Source organism: Giraffa tippelskirchi, chromosome 4 (assembly GCF_054371585.1).
Source record: "Giraffa tippelskirchi isolate mGirTip1 chromosome 4, T2T-mGirTip1v1.2.pri, whole genome shotgun sequence".
In the NCBI taxonomy this organism is placed as follows: Eukaryota; Metazoa; Chordata; class Mammalia; order Artiodactyla; family Giraffidae; genus Giraffa; species Giraffa tippelskirchi.
The window spans coordinates 202,945,313-202,965,942 of NC_137278.1; the positions used below are offsets into that span (position 1 = coordinate 202,945,313).

At 40.9% G+C, this 20,630-nt stretch overlaps 1 protein-coding gene across 2 annotated transcripts in view; it reads right to left on the reverse strand.

Moving 5' to 3' along the window:
* The window catches only part of DDX17 (DEAD-box helicase 17), an 18,504-nt gene extending 3,404 nt beyond the window's left edge, over positions 1-15,100 (reverse strand). Inside the window, exons 1-12 of one of the 2 annotated variants that reach the window (XM_081590086.1) lie at positions 14,740-15,100; positions 10,488-10,638; positions 9,947-10,046; positions 9,207-9,340; positions 8,839-8,904; positions 7,430-7,571; positions 6,970-7,130; positions 6,716-6,888; positions 6,284-6,394; positions 6,090-6,151; positions 4,663-4,722; positions 453-689 (exon numbers count right to left, since the gene is read on the reverse strand). In XM_081590086.1, the coding sequence (XP_081446212.1) occupies positions 453-689; positions 4,663-4,722; positions 6,090-6,151; positions 6,284-6,394; positions 6,716-6,888; positions 6,970-7,130; positions 7,430-7,571; positions 8,839-8,904; positions 9,207-9,340; positions 9,947-10,046; positions 10,488-10,638; positions 14,740-14,789 (1,447 nt within the window). In that variant the 5' untranslated portion in view covers positions 14,790-15,100. Of the gene's footprint in view, positions 1-446; positions 690-4,662; positions 4,723-6,089; positions 6,152-6,283; positions 6,395-6,715; positions 6,889-6,969; positions 7,131-7,429; positions 7,572-8,838; positions 8,905-9,206; positions 9,341-9,946; positions 10,047-10,487; positions 10,639-14,739 lie in introns of both variants that reach the window. The other variant, XM_081590085.1, reaches the window with a different exon arrangement.
* Positions 15,101-20,630: the final 5,530 nt, after the last annotated feature.

Here is a 20,630-nt window from a genome sequence, read left to right on the forward strand (position 1 = left end):
CAGACCTTAATTGTATCAGAGTAATGTCTCAAGCTTTAGGGTTTTGAAAAGTTCAGGTTTCTAGTTCAATTCCAAGCCCACTTAAAAAGAAAGTCTGTACTTTTAAAAACTTCTAAGGGAATCTTGATGTAGAGCTTCAACATATAGTTAGCTGAGGGAAAGGGCATGAAACACAGATCCTAACTAGTATATTTCACAACTGTCCAGTTCAGATCCAGTAACTATGCCTATATAACATTACTGATTTCTCCATATGGAAAACTCACAACTTAACGTACTACCTAAGGCTGTAAGAGTCACTCAAACTTCTCACTGTCTTACTCAAAAGAGATTATGAACAATTATTAAGCAACATAACATTAACTTCCACCGGATTAACAACAAACAAGGCACAATGAACACACAAAAAGATACCTTGGCAGTACCTGGAAAACTCCAGGACTTACCCTTACCCCCTCCTCCGCCGCCGCCTCTGTGGTCCACCAGCTGCATCAATTTTGGATTGATAGCCTGATTAGCCTCTTCGAGCACTTTGATCAACTCTCGGGCCTGCTTTAGGTTCCCTGGGGTAAAGAAGGTGTAGGCAGTGCCCTTGTTGGTGCTACGGGCTGTTCGGCCAATCCGGTGCACATAATCCTCTGAGCTGTTTGGATAGTCATAGTTGATCACAAACTTGACATCTTCCACATCTTCAAAGCCAACGATGAGTCAGTGTGTAGGTTGATGTGGCAGGGAAAGAGAAGGTAAAGGACATGCCAACAACAGGTGGGAAGCACGAATGCAGATGACAGCAAGAGGAGAAAAGACTAAGTTAGTAACCACTCTGAACAGGAACAAAAAAGACTCATCCCAACAGAGTAAAAGAGGATTAATGATGCTTGGGACATGCAGAGAAAGCATCAGCTGTAAAATCCTAAGGGAATCCCATTCAACCATTCAAACTCCTGCCTCTTTCACATTTTAACCAACATACTGACAGGAGTTGTACCAAATTCCAGTTCCATCCTTTTCAAAACTGGAACGTTTAAGGTGATACCACCATTAAGCTACAAGGCCAAATCACTTCTACTCTGTTGGGAGAGCCTGGCAAAATCTACCAGTAGTATAACAAACTTACCTTTAAACCAGTCACAGAGCAAAATGAAAACAAAAAACAAAAAAACAAAAACTTCATATACTTTATTACTACATTTACATGGAGACTTAAGATACTTAAATTAAGAAATTTTTGCTTATATTAAAAAAAGACAAAACTGATCAGAGCCAAAGTTAAATACACTTATTTCCCTTTGCAGAAACATCCAAATTATCTTTCTTCTTTCAATTACCACAAGAGCACATTACACTAAAATTTCACTGTACTACCAAGCCCAGCTCTGCCAAATGAGTTTTTTTTCTCAACTCAAGGTTACTTCAACTCAGTCCTTACTTCAATTATCAAAGATTATCTACATAACCTGGAAAATTAAATAGCCAAAGAGTGTGGGAAAACATCATGAAACCTTGAGACACAAGTTTAATGTTCTGTCCACTGCTGGGAATTGAATTGAACAACCTCCTAAAGCTTTAAGCATGTAAATGTTAGTGTAATGCTTCCAACTAAATGTATATTTTTACCTACTTAAACAAACAAATTTAAGAATATAACAAAGAATCCTAATGTTTTGTGGAAAAAAAATCTGCATTTTACAAAGAATATTCAGAAAATATCCTAGATAAAACACAGATTTTTGTGATATAAATAATTAAAAAACATTCTCTGTTTGTTACCAGACCGATGCACACTCCCTCCTCCTTTGGGAAACCGCTGCAGCCGATCCCGTCTCTTTGCCTTTTATTTTTGGCGGCCTCCTTTCGAAAACTCCGCCTTCTGACACGGGACCACTGGAGCGCGGGGAGCATGCATCAAGGGTCCGTGGCAGTGAGAAGTCCCCACACACGCTCGCTCTGTGAACTGGCTTAGATGCTTCTCTGTAGCCCCATTTGGTTGCCAAGCGCCGGAGAACCTGGGTTCGGGTAAAAATTTCAGGTCCTCCAACGCCTCCCCCAAGGATAATTGGGGTGATTGTAGAAAAAAATAATTAATAAAAAAATGTAAGTTACATCCAAAGGGTCAGACTGCATCTATTGCCCAGACTGGATTAATTTCAGGGGAAAGGGGAGATGATTAAAAAAAAAAAAAATTCAGCTGTTGTTAAAGGGCCTGTGAAGAAAGGGGCATTATGTCTGTTTCTTATTACAATAAAGGCTCCTCAGTCTTTACTGACCCCTAAAGTCCTGAAATCACACCAGAAAGACGAGAAGGCAGTTATCACAGGGGGCAGCGTGAGTCTCCGGCTAGGGTTGATGATGTAACAAAAGGAAAACAAAAATTTACAGGGCCAGGAGGGATGTGAGATGGGGTAAGTGGGGAATTACGCTCCATGATCGCATCTTCAGAGCTGGAATGCTCCTTAGTCTCATTGTGTATGACCACAGGCAGCAGAGCAGGCTGAATTACTGCACTAGATGCAGATTTGTGGTTTCCTACTAGAAAGCACTGGGGGCTGGAGTCAACAGTTCAGGTACTAACACTTGGGAGTATTTTTGGAGAGGTTCAACGAGGGGCAGACACGGGTGCAAGTTCTTCATACTAGAAAGGTGTCTTGTATGCGCACACATATAGCAGGCTAAAGGCATGTAAGAGCAAGTGCGGAACTCGGCTTCTCCAGTTCAGCCTGCCCTGAGGTTATTTGTGCACCGTCACAATATTACCTTGGTGGCTTTAGAGAAGATGCTGTTGCAGAGTAAGAAATCAAAAAGTTAATGTTTTAGCCAGCTGCCTAGGGTAAGAACTTTTTGTCTCACAAGCCCTATGACATGGCCTGAATCTCCAATCACTAATTGGGAGGGACTGAGACTAGCCAATAGGCTCATCTAGAGCTGCTTCCGGCCAATGTAGATTTGCCTCAGCCATGTACTGAGTGATCTGCAGCTGCTATCAAAGCTTCTGTTAAAAAACAAAACAAAATAAATTCAATACTTTTAACTTAACAGTGTGCAGTTTAAACAAAAAAAAAAAGGAAAAATTAAAAATATCCCACTGGAAGGGGAATAAATAGGATGACTATTATAAAGATGACTAGGATGACTATTATTTCCTGAGGACGACTATTGAAGTTATGGGAATCAGAGAACTTACCTGAAGGGAATATTTAAGAGGCCATCGCTCGACAGGAAGTGAAAAAAGGCCTGGTGACTCAGCTGAAAATTGCACCCCTGTCTAAGAGGTAGAAGCCTTCACTTTCCAGGATCTTGTAGGACCTTGGTCAGCATTCTGCCATTTTGGTGGGTTTCCCCTTTCCTTTTGATTTTTACAAGGCAGCAAACAAAGGGGCCCAAAACAAGCACTGATGTTGAGTAACAAGAAACAGACTCAGATACGTTCCCTCTCCCCTCTCTTGGATGAGTGGGGGTGGGATGAAGAGTCTAAGTTATTCTAATGGCAGCCAATTGATTTGGTTTAGAAATGCAGGGGGACATGGAACAAATATTTTAAATTGTCTAGGCAAGATGCACAAAGAAGCTACCAGCACATAGCAAGCCTGTTTAAAAACCACCATCACTGAAAGCTTTTATGTAAACTGCTTTCAGGCTTCAGCCTCTTCTCCCAACAGGCCCAAGTTCTAACCGCACAGATCCAGACATGACCTCAGAGGGTAGAGACAATTTTTCAGTCATGGCTGCAAGTCACCACCTCTGAAGGAGGGAATACGATGAGTGCAATGTATAAAAAGCCTTCATTACTTTTGTAATCCAGTTCAAATACTTGCTTTCTTTATGTTGAGTATCATAGGGGATACGGTTGCTTCTTGCCTTACTCAGCAAGAAATGTCAATAATTTAAAAATATCTTTGTAATAGAAATACTCTTGTCATTTTTTAAAATTAAGTTCTGAATTACACCTATTTTTCTCAGAATGGGCTAAAGTACCACAAAATATCTCTGCATAAAATCATAATGGGTTAAACTCCAGAATATCAGCTTCAGATTAAGATCTTAAATTGGAAGATAGCACATCAATGATATGAGTATGGGTGGGAAGAGGGGATAACTGAGTGCTCATGATAATTTTACTTCAGTAAATTAAATTGGGCAAAGCAGATTTAATTGCTGAAAGGTATCATATTTATAGACTTACTAAATCCCAAGAATATATTAGCATTCATGGAATTGTACCTCCACAGATATATTGGTAGAGGGGAAAAAAGTAACTGAAGAAACTAGCTTCTAATAGCTAGGTTCAATCAGGCTCATTCTATTCACCCAGAAAATAGAATAAAACCAGGAAGAAGTTGAGCTGTTCAACTGAATGTCTCCTCTCCCTCCAACTGTTTAAATAGTCATGCCTAGGCCTTGCTGCAGACCAAAGCCTGTTTGTTAGGAGCAGGAAGAGACTTTCAAAATAAAAAGAAAACAGAAAACAAACAAAAAACCCACCAAGGTTTTTTTAACAAAAAATGTGGGGGGTGGGGGGAAATCACGTACTTTGTATGTTAATTCTTCTTCTCTTTTAAATATTTATCTAAACACATGTATATCCAACTCTAATGTGAAATGACAAGCAAATCTTTAAACCAAAAGATACATATACCATTGACAGAGACACCTATCTATACAAACCTAGCCCACGGGAGGCTACATCTGTGGCAATGAGAATGGGAGCCTTTCCAGAACGGAACTCTGCAAAACAAGGATGATACCATGAAAACCAAGTTATAAAATCAAAGCTATGTGATGTATCTTAAAAAGTGACCAAATAAACATCCCCAGCTCTCTGGCCTTTTCTACCATGTTAAAATTTCAACTAATGGTGTCAGAACATACCAAGCTCTTTTAAATTTAAAGGTAATAGTAATTCTTTTGAAGATATTTATTATATTCACTGTTAGCAGAGAAGCAACAGATTAAAAAGTTACCTAACAATGAAGTAACATTAAAATGGTGGGGCAGTTTGTAACAAAATTAACATGAGTTGGAATTTTTCTTCTCTTAAATTGTGACAGCAAAGTAATCTCCCAAATAAAACCAAAAGTCAAGGTGGGGGAAGGGATAGGGAAAGGGAGAAGAAGTTTAAAAGACGTGAAATGAAAGGGGAAACCATAGCTTTGCCCTGTGAAATAATAGTGTGTGTATATATATATATATATATAGAAATAAAATACATATTTCATATATATGAAATAATATAATTTCACACATATATGCAATAATATAATTTCACACATATATGCAATAATATATTTCACATATATGTGAATTTCATATAGATATATGCTATGTATCTATATGAAATAATAGAGACCTATCTATAGGTCTCTACCCTCAGTTCCTGGCACTGAGCTCCTAAAACCCTTGTGAAACAGAGATGCTAGGAGAATCTTTTATTCTAATACTTAAAAGCCTTTGACCCTGGTACTTGAACAAGAGTTCCTAAATCCCTCAATTTCCTGGGTGATAAGAGGTCTCTTGTTCTAATGAAATGACATTTGATGGGCTCCCTCCCGGACAGAGGCTGGTCACCAAAAAGACCAGCCATGACTGGAGAAGTTTGGAACTTTGAGCTCCACTCTCAATCCTCAGAGGAGATGAGAGGAGATGGAGACTGAGTTAACATGAGGAAGTCTCCATTAAAATTTCCAGGAGCTGCCAGGCCTCTGTACGTATCTATCAAGCCAAGAACTTATTAGATAGAGTGGTTTAAGTGGTGAAAAAGTAGTATAAAGACCCAGCATTACTGCATTAAAAGTACAGTGGAGATGACAAAAATGCCCCCAATATTCAAAACACCAGAGCAGAACTAGGCAAACTCTGGTCTACAGATCATATGTGGCACAAAGTCCATTTTTGCAATAAAGTTTTGCTGAAACACAGCCAGGCTCTTTACATAATGTCTATGGCTATATTTGTGCTACAACAGCAGCTGAACAGTTGTGACACAAACCACTATAAAATCTGCAAAGCCGAAAATATTTACTACCTGGCTCTTTACAGAATGTTTGTCAATCCCTGAAATACACTGTAAGGACAATGCTTAGTTTTGAACTCACCATTAAGTACCCAATCTCTTTCTGGTTGACTCTTGTCTCCATGGATACACATAGCTGGCCAACTGTCAGAAGAAAAAAGCCAAGTACGTATTAGGAATTACTGAAATATTATACAACATTAACAGGACTAATTTAGAAATTCCTACTGAATTATAAAATCTGAGGCAAAGTAATTACATCAGTGCTGCACTTACCCATCTCTGCGCATCCTTCGAGTGAGGTCATCACAGCGTCTCTTCGTCTCTACAAATATTATCGTTTTATTTTCCTTTTCAGCCATTATTTCCTCCATAAGTTGGATTAACCTGAAAACAAGACGAAACAATGAAGTCATCTAGAGAAGACCTTATACATTATGCAGAAGCTATGTTTCCAGTATCAATCCTTCAAAGTTCTGGTATCTTCTTTTCAAATTACTTTCAATCAGCTGGGAATTATCAGAATAAAGAATTCTTGCCTTTAACCTCAATGCTCTGATACTATAAAGAATGGATTGTTGGAAAACAATCCTTTCAATGTGTTCAAGGCTAGCAAAATACTGGCTTCTATGAATAACACTTTGATTTTAGAAGATTATTAGAGGAAAAGTTTTATCAGCATTATCAAAACAGTGAAATCTCTCATACTTGTGGTCTTTTTCACTTTCCATGCAGACATCCACAATCTGGAGGATGTTGTGGTTGGCACTCAACTCCAGATTGCCTACGTTGATCTGGGTGTAATCACGAAGGAAATCCTCTGCCAGCTGTCTTACTTCTTTCGGCCAGGTGGCACTCCACATTAATGTCTGCCTATCAGGCTATCAGGAAAAGACAGACTTTCTTTTAGATTAAGGAACCACTATAGGCAAAGGGTATAAAAAAACACAAGCTTTACACACCCTGATTTGGTCAACAATTTTACGAATCTGGGGTTCAAAGCCCATATCAAGCATTCTGTCAGCTTCATCCAGTACAAGGTAAGTACATCGGCGAAGATTTGTCTTTCCTGACTCCAGGAAATCTATCAGGCGTCCAGGAGTAGCTATACAGATCTCAACACCTGTAAAACAAAACCAAAGATCTATTCAACTAAGAATTCTTTAAATGCTCTTCAAGCTTCAGCAAGTACCTGGAAAAAACATGATGTAAGAAGCATTTATGTGTATCATCTAAAACCCCATTAAGTCTCTAGCCACACGGGACTTTCCTAAGATAGCTTTTTAACCCTATTTGAGAATTTCTAAGCTACTGAAATACTGATCCCCACCCCCACCCCCCACCTCACCATTCCTCTTCAATTCCATTTACAAAACCTGGTAAAATGAAACTAAAAATTCTTAAATGCTCTTTTTTTCTTACCTCTCTCCAAATCTCGAATCTGGGGACCTTTAGGAGCACCTCCATAGATGCAAGTGCTCTTCAATCTGGAACATTTGCCATAGTCATCAGCCACTTGCTGTACTTGCTGGGCAAGCTCTCTGGTAGGAGCCAGAACCAGACACTAAAACAAACAAATCATTTGAGACACCACCCCAAGTTTAAGAGGAACAACAAAAAGTACAAATAGGTTATTTAGTTCTCTATTGTCTAATCTGGGGTGGGGGCTTGGGAAGGCAGCAGGTGTAAGATATTGCACTGAACTATGGCTAAAATTATATCCCTAACATCTTACAGAAAAACCTGAATGAATATTTTGGTCAATCCAATTTGAGAACTGATATTTGCTATGTGGTATGATTGTTGACTTTTGACACGATTCATTAATGTGTGCTACGTAAGGAGATTTATAGACTGTATTACCTAGTTTTAACTAAACAACTCACAAAATGAGGAAGTAGCTACAATATTCCTGTAACAAAACAAGACTTAATCAAGTCCCAAACTTTACTTAAATATCAGAACAAGAAAAGAGCAGAGCTGATATTTTTCTGACATCTAGTTTAAGGTCTTGGCCAGGCAAATTCGGCAAAAACAAGGATGATTCACACACAATGTGACAAGAAGTTGGTCAAATAAAATTAAGACACTTTGAAACAGGAATCATATATGCTGGTAACAATAACTCTCACTTGGTAAATCAATCCATTAGACATTAGTTAATGATAATATAGCTAACTCCATTAGCCATATGAAATACATTACATATTATGTAATGAAATGTAATGCACTACTTCTTGTTGTGAATCATTAAGACATACTGTACAATGTACATATTTATAAACATAGTGAGTGCAAGCTCTATTAAAAAAAATGTTAAGTACATTCAAAATGTTTGAAGACCACTACTGAAATCTTACAGTAAATAGTAAATAGCATTAACTGAAAATGATCAAACCAGAAAATGGTGCTGCTCTATGAACATTTACAAAAGCATTACTTAAACACAAAAAATACACATCCCAAACCTGATTTATATCCACAGAGCAAGAATCTCATTTTATACCTTTGTATCCCTCATAGTATCAATGGGCAATTAAGCAGTGCATCTGTATTTAATGCACAGAAAATGCCTACATATGAAGGTAACAGGCACAGTAGTTAAAAGTAAGACTGATTCAAATTCGAGGTCAGCAATTTAATTACCATCTGACCTGGGCTAGTCACTTAGCTGCTTTGTGCCTAAGATTTACCAGTAAGAAAATATTTCTCCAGATATGGAAGGTGGGGTTGAGAATGAAATCTGAGAACACATGTAAAGCACAGTGCCTGAAACATAATAACAAATTGTAGTTATTTTTGGAAGTATAAACAAACTGAAACACACTTACAATTGGGCCATCTCCTCTTTCCAAGTAAGGCTGGTGGTTAATATGAACAATTGCAGGCAGCAAATACTGGAGGAGGAAAGGACAGTCTTATACCAAAACTAAGCCATTATATTAACTGTTCTAAGTTATCACAGTAATTGATAATGTCTAAGTAACTAGGAAAGGGAAAACAGAATTCACATCTCTTACACATACATGCAATGCAAATGTGAACATAAAATGCTTCTACATATTTCAGATAGCTAAAAAAGCTGAAACATTACTTCCACTATCTGAATTAGAATTTTAAGCATTGAGAATATATGTAATATTTACAACAGCAAAATAAGTTACCCCAATATGGAAAGTCTTCCCTTGCGGGTACATACCGCCAACGTCTTCCCAGAGCCAGTCTGAGCAATGCCCACCATATCCCGGCCGCTAAGAGCCAAGGGAAATCCCTGGCATTGAATTGGAGTTGGTTCTGTAAAGTGCTGATCCATCAACACATCCATTACGTATTCTGTACAAGAACAGATATTATTGCTTTTAGGTAAAACTAAGAAGTGAACCTACCGCCAAAAGATATTTTAAAAACTTGTTAAGCTCACCAAAGGCAAGAATTATCCAGCTTTACATCTCTCCAAGAGAAGCAGTTTTGTTTTCAGTTACTGAAGTTCAGTTCTATGACCTGCTGACTACTTCTCAAGAAGGCTACCGCCAGAGCCATCTACCCTTATTCTGGAAAACCATCGCTCTAAAGTATCTAAGGTACAAGGCATAGGTACCTAGCAGCCACTTACTGTTTATCTAATCCAAATTTTAATCGAGGTAGAAAGCAATTTTATTTTGCTATTTTTCTAAAATATAGAGGCAAAACCCCAAGGAAAGATGAAAACTAAACAAAACAAAAAAAACCTTGCAAAAGACCCCAAAAAGTTCTAAATTGAGAACACACGAGCATTAAAAAACCAACCTCCCCCAAAAAACTTGAAGAACTTTTGTGAAAGGTTTCTATTTGTCTTTTCAACAAAATCCTGAGCTGGGTCAAAACCCTTAAATGACTTATGACCACAGTGACCATTCAAGCTAAATTAACAATTACTATCCCAGACTGAAATGCACTTACGTGGGAAGTTAGCATGATGGAAGGCAAACACAGGTTTAGGACAAACATCTCCCCCTCTCACTGTAATCTCTTTCTTTCGGCGTAATTCATCAACCTCATACTATTTTAGAAACAAAGTAAGACAAATAAATCAGTAACCAATTTATTCTAAACGTGCAAAACTTTATGTTCCAATATAGCATAACAATTGTCAAATTCACAATTACAATGGAAAATATGTTTAACACTTCTTACAGTGCCTTTCACGTATGTTCAACTTCACCCAACTTTCTAAGTCAAAGACGCAGGTGGTAAGTTTCATTTTCCACATGAGAACAGTTAACTCAGAAAGATGAAATATAACCAACATATGAGAATCAAGTGCTTTCTCTTACGAGTATCAGCTTTCCTAACAAGAACCAAAGGAAAAGCTCCATCACACCAGAGTAAAAAATACAGAAGTAAACTTTGTATATATATGAGTAAACTTTGGCTAATTTATCTACTTGGTTCATTACTGTATGTGAAGAAAAGGTAAACAAACACTGCCCCTCAAACTTACTGGAGTCAGTCTTGCCACTTCTGGATGTTCAACATAAAAATTCTTCTCAAACTTGGGGAGCTCACTCAAATCCCACTTCTTTTTACGTAGACGCTCCCCAGGATTACCAAATTTCTTTGGGGGAAGGCCACCACCACCTCTTGCTCCAAATCTAGAAACACCAAAATTTTCAGTTTATTAGTATTTTTAAAGCAAAATATCTCAGGTGCCATAAAAACATGCAAAAAGATGCAACTCTTAAGATACTACCAGCCCCCCTCCAAAAAAATATTTGTGTAAAGTACTTAAAACAGTATCTGGCATAGTAAACACTCAGTACAAATTGGCAGTAATTGTATTCATTCAACATATAGTTACTGGGTATCAACTATAAATCAGGTACTGTTTTAAGTGGTGCTAGAGATACTGAAGTGAACAGAAATCGCCACTCTTACATAATATTCTGAAATGAAGCTAAGTGAGGACATTAAGTTTAAATTAGAGCAAAACTGGACAGGCAGAAAAAGTTATCTAAGGTCTTTAAAACAATTTAAAAATCATTCTTTTTGCTTTATCTTGCTTTCACAACAGACAAGTTCAACCGGAATACAAATATGGCCATTAGCCAAACTTGAAATGTTCTGTTTCCTAAGACTAAGATGGTCTTCATTTCTGTATTTCAACCTATTAAAAGTGCAGAGCATTGTTTCGGTGTACAAATATACAATGTTTTCATCCCATTTCCTTACTCCTGAAAACACTACACCGAGTTTAATTCTCCTTTTCTACTCTAACTCATTTATAATATCATCTTGCAAGTGGTTCCACTAGTTTACTAATCAACAGGCAGTAGATGTACTAACCATTCTAAAGCACGTCAATTTCCTGGAACTCAAAATGCTTAAAGAGTCAGCTAGATATTTCTCTAAATACAAATACACAAAGATTGATGGCAGGAAATTTTATTGGGACCATTAAGTATTTACATTCAAAAAGACAGAACTTGGCTGATTCCATTTATATTACTGTTGATGAATACCAATCAACACCTTCAATACCTCCTCAGGCTTAAGACCAAACAGGAGACGGACCCCTCCTCCCTCCCTTTTAGGTGAAGCAACTAACACAATTCTATCAATAAATAAGGTTCTCTACAAATAAAAAAGCCATGTCTTTAAACTGTCAGTCTTGCAAAGAAAAATGACCAAAGACTAATTTTCAGAGACTGGCTGCCTAATTATGGGGTTCTTCAGGAAAGACCCTAATGCTGGGAAAGATCCAAGGCAGGAGGAGAGGGAGAGGATGAGATGGTTGGATAGTACCACTGATTCAATGGACACGAATCTGAGCAAACTCTGGGAGACAGTGAGGACAGGGAAGCCTGGTGTGCTGCAGCCTACATGGTTGCAAAGAGTTGGACACAATTTAGTGACCGAACAACAACATATGTGGTTCCTAAAAAATGCCATTTCAATGCTGCTGCTGCACTCCAATATTACTCAGACCTTAAAATAACCATCTAGAAGAAAACAGAACTTCTGAAAAAAAATTCAAGACTTATTCAAGATAGCCCTTATTTTTCAAAGTTTTTCCTTTTCCCCATTGCCCTGGCTATTTAATCAAGACATATTATCCTTCTCTAAAGATATACTGTAATTTGAAACATGGGATTCTTAAAAAATATGCTTTCTACCACCTTTATAAGGTTGACTACAATATCCAAGAGAGCCTTTCCTCTTGTAGAACCTCAGTGCCATTTGTATCATTTAAATATCCACATAAACTAACCCCTTGCATACTATGCTGCTCATTACATGTTTCTGAGTATTAATTTTAATTTAGATTTGGAATAAATGCCAGTTTCGAAGATTTACACATTAACATGCATAATCATGTACATACACTACCTCACTCATCCCCCATTCAAAATAATTCATTTCAGTTCTGTACAGTTAAGAACAAAACAATAGCAATTCAAATAACAAAAGAAATTTCATAGTAAAGGTGGAGTTAGGGCACAGATCTTACGAAAGTGCCATTTTGTTTGAAACATTATTTCTTAAGTCTTAATATCTGATACTTAAAGAGTCAATATGGGATAAACTAAGTATGGATCAGCAATTCATTTTTTCTGCTTTTCAAATAATAAACCTTTTATTATTAAAGCATATATATGGTAAATGTAAAACATCCATGGTAAAGAAATAACATTATCAGTACTTTGGTAGCTTCTATGTGGCTATTTCAAGTTTTGAATCCCCATCATACCAATGAGTACCTCGAATTTTAGCCATTCCCTTGTATTCTGGTCTTGACATCTGTTAGTTTACTTACGTTATCCTTCTAGGACACCTTGTATTTTTACTTAATATTATGCTTGTGAATCATACATGCTGATGTAAGTTTTTCTTTTTCACTGCTATATTGTATTCTATAGGACGAATTTATCCAGACATTTAAGCTGTTTCTAATATTCTGTCATACAACAATGTTATAAACATGGATACCGAAATACATGTACAAGGGTTTTTCTAGCCCCGTGAGTCTAGGGTATAAAGCTTGAGAGGAATTCTGGGTCATTTTCATTTTACTAGGTAACATTAAGTTCTTTTTCCTAAGAGGTTGTATTGAAATTCACTATAAATTTGGCTATACTGTGAAACACTAAGCAAACATTCCACTTATAGTCTTCTGAATTTAAAGCTAAAATCAAGTATTTCCTTTCCGAACAAAGTATAAGTCAAAACAATCCTTTTTATTTAGTAAGTGAAAGTCGCTCGCTCAGTCGTGTCCCGACTCTTTGCGATCCCATGGACTGTACAGTCCATGGAATTCTCCAGGCCAGAATACTGGAGTGCGTAGCCTTTCCCTTCTCCAGGAGACCTTCCCAAGCCAGGGATCGAACCCAAGTCTCCCGCATTGCAGGCGGATTCTTCACCAGCTGCTGCTGCTAAGTCGCTTCAGTCGTGGCCGACTCTGTGCGACCCCATGGACTGCAGCCTGCCAGGCTCCTCCGTCCATGGGATTTTCCAGGCAAGAGTCACTGGAGTGGGGTGCCATTGCCTTCTCCCTTTACCAGCTGAGCCACAGTAAATCAAACAATAATAATTGAGGAGCGTGTGACTATGAGGTCTGGTAGCTGTGTATTTGAACCACAAAAGACAAAAATGTTTGGAGAAAACAGCTTTAACAGGATGCCTACTACAGAGAGACAATTACACACAATATCGCAATTCCGGGGAACAATGGAATTACTACCCCCATCTTCGGAGAAAAATCTGCTCACAAAGGTTCAGGATCTTGCCCAAGGTCACACACACATACACATCTATATACATTAAGACGTGGCGTCCCAAAAATTTTTATCCATAGATAAAACTTTTTTTAAAGCGACTTTTTCGATTAAGAGGAACCTTAAGATTTGAATCTCAGTATCTGGAAGGCCTTCACGTTTAATCCTGTTAACTTCCAACCCAGTAACCGTGGCATTACTAGATCAAAAAATTTCAAGTTGGACCAAGACGTTAATGCTTCAGGCCAATTAGAGAAGAAAAAAAGAAACGTTAAAACAAAAAACTCCTCCTTCCCGCCAAACGACCGTTTTAGACAGCAAATAATGCCAGCAAATGTCGCTGGCACTCCAATGTGCTTCCTTCGAGTTATTTTAAAGTACAACTAAACGTAAATTTTAAATATTTTAAAATCTGCAAGTCCGCTTCTTAAAAGTCTCTAGTTTCGAACCATGTTTCCAGTTCCATAAACAGGGAAGCCATTTGCCATTAAAAGACTTTCCCAGGGTGAACTCGGAGACCTCATCCTTCTCTCTCAGCAAGAACATCCGCGTTTCACGGATGAACACTAGCCCTGGAGAGATCAAATGACTTGCTCAAATCCGCCGGTCTCGAAAGCCGGGAAACGGAGGAGGCCCGGGCTGGGTCGGCCGCGGCCAGAGCTCCCCTCCTGCTGCCTATGGGGCTGAGGCCCGGCCGCGCCACGACGACCGTCCGCAAGCAGGGGCTGGGGCGTCGCCAAGCCGCCGCACCCCCCACCTCCCCGCCCCGCCAGCGACCCGGGCCCAAGCCCACCAGAGGCCCGCGCACTAAACTGCTATTAAATCCCGGGTCGCCTCGCCTCCCAGTCGAGAGCTTCGCTCCTAGGCCTGCAGTCAGCTCCCCAGTCTTCCGCTTGACCGCAGGCTGCGGTCTCCTCAGGAAGCAACCTCCTCCCCGCCCCCCGCGCACACAAGGCCTTTCCTCTCCTCCTCCCCCCTTACCCTCCACGGTCACGATCCCGGTCCCGGTCCCCAAAGCCGCCTCCGCGCATGGTCCCAAACGGATAGAGATCTGGGAGCGGGGCACGGATGGCCGGGCTCGGGAGGGCCTGCGGCTCCGGTCTGGTGACGACCGATGGCGGCGGCGCCTCCGCTGTTGGGGCGGCGGCAGGCGCAGCGCTCTCTCGCTCCGACGCGCTGTCTCCCGTCGCAGACGCCACCGTCGCCGCCTCTCTCGTCGGAGACGGGAGCAAAACACAGAGAATCGGGGTTATAAAAGCAGTGGGTAGGTTTGGCTACGCTCAAACCCGGCAGTGCCGCGGCTTAGGCGTCTCCTTCCTTCCCAGCGACTGCACAAAATGGCGGCCGGCGCTGAGACTGCTCCAGCTTAACGCTACGTACGTCGGAGCCGCTACGTAAACAGCGTGTCGGAATAGCCCGAGGGCTTCGCGGAGTACTACGGGTATTCTTGGAAGCGTTTTACGTCAGTTGCGGAGACAGGCGCACTTCGCGGTCTGTAGCAGAAAAACCAAGTACGGATTGGGCGTAGAGTTCTCGCGCCTCCTGAACCAGAACGAGGGGTGGGGAGGGAAGGGGGAGAGCGACGTAACATTCTTGGCGTCGTTAGCTGGCCCACTATTGCGAAGATGCGCAGTGTGCGTAACGCATTCTGTTTAGAGAATAGAGGATTTTGCCGGGTTCCGACGCGGGACGGATTCAGGGCCTGCTCGTACAAATCGCTCTGCAGAGACAATAACCGTCCTCCATATTGCAGGCGTCAACTGTTAGGGTTTCCAGGTGCTAAAATCCGAGGACCGTCTTCAGGGACCCTGGCCGGCGCTCCTAGACGGTCTTGCCAGCCCTCTGGCCCCGTCGCCCTGGACCTGGCGAGATTGGCCGCGCGCCCCGGCGCCATTTCCTATCAGTTGCCTCTCAGCGCTGTCGCCGGCGGCCATGATGGAAGCGCCTGGTCCGTTCTTTGGGAAGTTGGTCAGGCGCCGAGGTCCCAGCTGAATTAAACTGCTATCCATACGCTTCGTTCACACTGAAGTGCGTTTTCTGAACAGAATAATTACATTGTTCCCGGCTGAGCATGGTTGACTAACAAAAGAGCGGAGGTGTGGGTGGAGCCCCTCTTAAGGTAGACGCTGAGACCCCTGGGCCGACTTTAAATGGCGCTGCCTCAGGAGACCCGTTACGGGCTCTTTGCGCTCTCCCCAGAGGAAAAGATTTAGTTTAAAAGCGGTGATCTTCAGACGCTGAAAAGGTGAAGGCATAAGTACATGTTTTTAACAGGCTAGACTGCCTTCTCTCAATTCCATCTAAGCTGACTTCCTTCTCCCTGCTTCCTTCTCTTTCCAATTTCACTTTTAAAGTCTCACAAGCTTGGCCAAACGGCATCACAGGATTGTCAGCTGCTAGGGCCCTTGCGGGGTAGCTTGTTAAACGATTCTTATTTCTACAGGTGGTGAAGGGGGTTGAGTGGGGTCTCCTACGTTTCTGAGTGATTTCCCAAATTGTTAGAGAAGTAGCATAAGAAAAGGGTTTCCCAGGTGGCACTAGTGATAAAGAACCCGCCTGCCAATGCAGGAGACATAAGAAATGCTGGTTGAATCCCTGGGTTGGGAAGATCACCTGCAGAAGGCAACCCACTCCAGTATTCTTGCCTGGAGAATCTCATGGACAAGAGGAGCCCTGTGGGGTACGGTCCATGGGTCTGCAAACAGTCGGACCCAACTTGAAGCGACTTAGCAGGCAAGCAGCATGAGGGAAGGAGTTTCCTAACCTGCGAGAAGACGTCACATAGGCAGGCTACTGTAAGGAAGATGGACAGTCATGGATTTACTGGACCAAGTGTTTAAGGTGAAATGGTCCACACACTGTGCCAGCTACTGTGGCACAGCAGTGAACAAATGAGTTCCTGCACCTGTGGCGTTAACACTCTAGGGGGGAGATAGACAAATAAATGTCAGGCAATTGCTAACGAAAACAAAAATTTAAAGCATAGAAAAAGGATAGTGTTGCGGGGGAGGGGGGACAGAGCGACAATCTGTAAACAGTGTTTACATGGGCTGTCTTGAGAAGGCCTTCGTGATCAAATGACATTTTAAAATAATTTATTTTTATTTTTGGGTGCCCTGGGTCTTCACTGTTGCACATGGACTTTCTCCAGTTGACTCAAGTGGAGCTACTCTCTAGTTGCCCTGAAAGGGCTTACTTTCTCCATAAGCGTGTGGCATGTGGGATTTTAGTGTCCCCCGCATTGCAAGGGGGATTCTTAACCACTGGGCCACCAGGGAAGTCCCATCATATATAGTCTTTTCTAAAACTGATATGACTGAGAAATTTTTTTAAAATTGCACCCTTTCACTTTACAAACAAAAATATTTCTCTTCTACTCGAAATCTCAGGATGGGCTTTGCCATGGATGTAAAAATCTCAGAGGTGACAAATAGAAGGACAGTTAGAAACCCTAATATTGTGAAAAGAGTAATGACTTGGTAACATCCTTTTGCAAATCAGAATTCTGGTTCTTAGTTTTCAACAAAAGAGAAGGAGGACTACATGGAATTTTCAGCTGATCCTTTAATTTCTTAAGATAGATTACTCTGGATTTCTGCCATATAACCTGGAAGAAGATCAAATAATTGAGGGATATTACCATAACAAAACTCTTTCCAGTTCCACCTACTAAATTGTGTGATCAAAGTTTATCAGCACTTAATGGCTATAGAAAGGGAGAAAAAAATTGTCAAGATAATATTTTTCCATGGATACAGGAGCTACTATTTTTAGTCTCTATCTTATTAAAAGAGGCATTTCCATTAAAAATTTTACTTCCTGTTGGATAGTTATTAAGGTTGTAGTATATTGCTTTGCTTAATTGTGTTTCAATAATTGCAATAACAATCCCAAAAAAATTTTAATGCATAGAGAAAATGAAATGATGAATAAGACATTTGATATGAAAATACAGTATAAAATTCTGGAAAGAAAATGAGATCTCAAAGAGAAAAAGAAACCATATATTAATAAAATGTTCAACTCTTAAAGGACTTTTTTTTTTTGGTCACGTGGCATGCAGGATCCTAGTTTCCCAACCAGGGATGGAAACTGTCCCTATCCATCACCAACTCCCGGAGTCCACTTAAACTCATGGCCATTGAGTTGGTGATGCCATCCAACCATCTCATCCTCTGTCATCCCCTTCTCCTCCTGGCTTCAATCTTTCCCAGCATCAGGGCCTTTACAAATGAGTCAGCTCTTCACATCAGGTGGCCGAAGTATTGGAGTTTCAGCTTCAACATCAGTCCTTCCAATGAATATTCAGGACTGATTTCCTTTAGGATGGACTGGATGGATCTCCTTGCAGTCCAAGGGACTCTCAAGAGTCTTCTCCCAACACTACAGTTCAGAAGCATCAATTCTTCGGCACTCAGCTTTCTTTATAGTCCAACTCTCACATCCATATGGGACTACTGGTAAAACCATAGCCTTGACTAGACAGACCTTTGTTGGCAAAGTAATGTCTCTGCTTTTTAATATGCTGTCTAGGTTGGTCATAACTTTCCTTCCAAGGAGTAAGCATTTTTTAATTTCATGGCTGCAGTCAGTCACAATCTGCAGTGACTTTGGAGCCCCCCAAAATAAAGTCAGCCACTATTTCCACTGTTTCCCCATCTATTTGCCATGAAGTGATGGGACCGGATGCCATGATCTTAGTTTTCTGAATGTTGAGCTTTAAGCCAACTTTTTCACTCTCCTCTTTCACTTTCATCGAGAGGCTCTTTAGTTCTTCACTTTCTGCCATAAGGGTGGTGTCATCTGCATATCTGAGGTTATTGATACTTCTCCCAGCAATCTTGATTCCAGCTTGTGCTTCATCCAGCCCAGCATTTCGCATGATGTACTCTGCATATAAATTAAATAAACAGGGTGACAATATACAGCCTTGACGTACTCCTTTTCCTATCTGGAACCAGTCTGTTGTTCCATGTCCAGTTCTAACTGTTGCTTCCTGACCTGCATACAGGTTTCTCAAGAGGCAGGTCAGGTGGTCTGGTATTCCCATCTCAGAATTTTCCACAGTTTATTGTGATCCACACAGTCAAAGGCTTTGGCATAGTCAGTAAAGCAGAAATAGATGTTTTTCTGGAACTCTCTTGCTTTTTTGATGATCCAGCGGATGTTGGCAATTTGATCTCTGGTTCCTCTGCCTTTTCTAAAACCAGCTTGAACATCTGGAAGTTCATGGTTCATGTATTGCTGAAGCCTGGCTTGGAGAATTTTGAGCATTACTTTACTAGCATGTGAGATGAGTGCATTGTGCGGTAGTTTGAGCATTCTTTGGCATTGCCTTTCTTTGGGACTGGAATGAAAACTGACTTTTTCTAGTCCTGTGGCCACTGCTGAGTTTTCCAAGTTTGCTGGTATATTGAGTGCAGCACTTTCACAGCATCATCTTTTAGGATTTGAAATAGCTCAACTGGAATTCCATCATCTGCACTAGCTTTGTTTTTAGTGGTGCTTCCTAAGGCCCACTTGACTTCACATTTCAGGATGTCTGGCTGTAGGTGAGTGATCACACCATCGTGATTATCTGGGTCGTGAAGACCTTTTTTGTACAGTTCTTCTGTGTATTCTTGCCACCTCTTCTTAATATCTTCTGCTTCTGTTAGGTCTCTACCATTTCTGTCCTTTATTGAGCTCATCTTTGCATGAAATGTTCCCTTGGTATCTCTAATTTTCTTGAAGAGATCTCTAGTCTTTCCCATTCTATTGTTTGCCTCTATTTCTTTGCACTGATCACTGAGGAAGGCTTTCTTATCTCTCCTTGTTATTCTTTGAAACTCTGCATTTAAATGGATATATCTTTTCCTTTTCTCCTTTGCTTTTCGCTCTTCTTTTCACAGCTATTTGTAAGTCCTCCTCAGACAGCCATTTTGCTTTTCTGCATTTCTTTTTCTTTTATTTATTTATTTTTTTTTCTTCTTTCTTTCTTTTTTTTTTTTTTTGCATTTCTTTTTCTTGGGGATGGTCTTGATCCCTGTCTCCTGTACAAAGTCACGAACCTCCGTCCATAGTTCATCAGGCACTCTGTCTATTGAGACTGGAGGTCTCAGCGCCGCCTGAGTTTCTGTCTTTCTAGTCAGATCTCCATGTCACAGTCTCCTTTCCAGTGTATCCCGGATCTGAGGGTCAGCTACTGACTCTAAATAGCAGGGAGGGAACACAGCTCCACCCATCAACAGAAAATTGGATTAAAGACTTACTGAGCAGGGCCCCACCCATCAAAACAAGACCCAGTTTTCCCCTCAGTCAGTCTCTCCCATCAGGAAGCTTCCATAAGCCTCTTATCCTTCTCCATCAGCGGGCAGACAGACTGAAAACCACAATCACAGAAAACTAATCAAACTAATCGGAGAAGGCAATGGCACCCTACTCCAGTACTCTTGCCTGGAAAATCCCATGGACGGAGGAGCCTGGTAGGCTACAGTCCATGGGGTCACTAAGAGTCGGACACGACTGAGCGACTTCACTTTCACTTTTCACTTTCACGCACTGAAGGAAATGGCAACCCACTCCAGTGTTCTTGCCTGGAGAATCCCAGGGACGGGGGAGCCTGGTGGGCTGCCGTCTATGGGGTCGCACAGAGTTGGACATGACTAAAGTGACTTAGCAGCAGCAGCAGCAGCGGCAATCAGACTAATCACATGGACCACAGCCTTGTCTAACTGAATGCAACTATGAGCCATGCCGTGTGGGGCCACCCAAGACGGACGGGTCATGGTAGAGAGTTCTGACAAAATGTGGTCCACAGGAGAAAGGAATAGCAAACCACTTCGGTATTCTTGCTTTGAGAACACCATGGATAGTAGGAAAAGGATCACCAG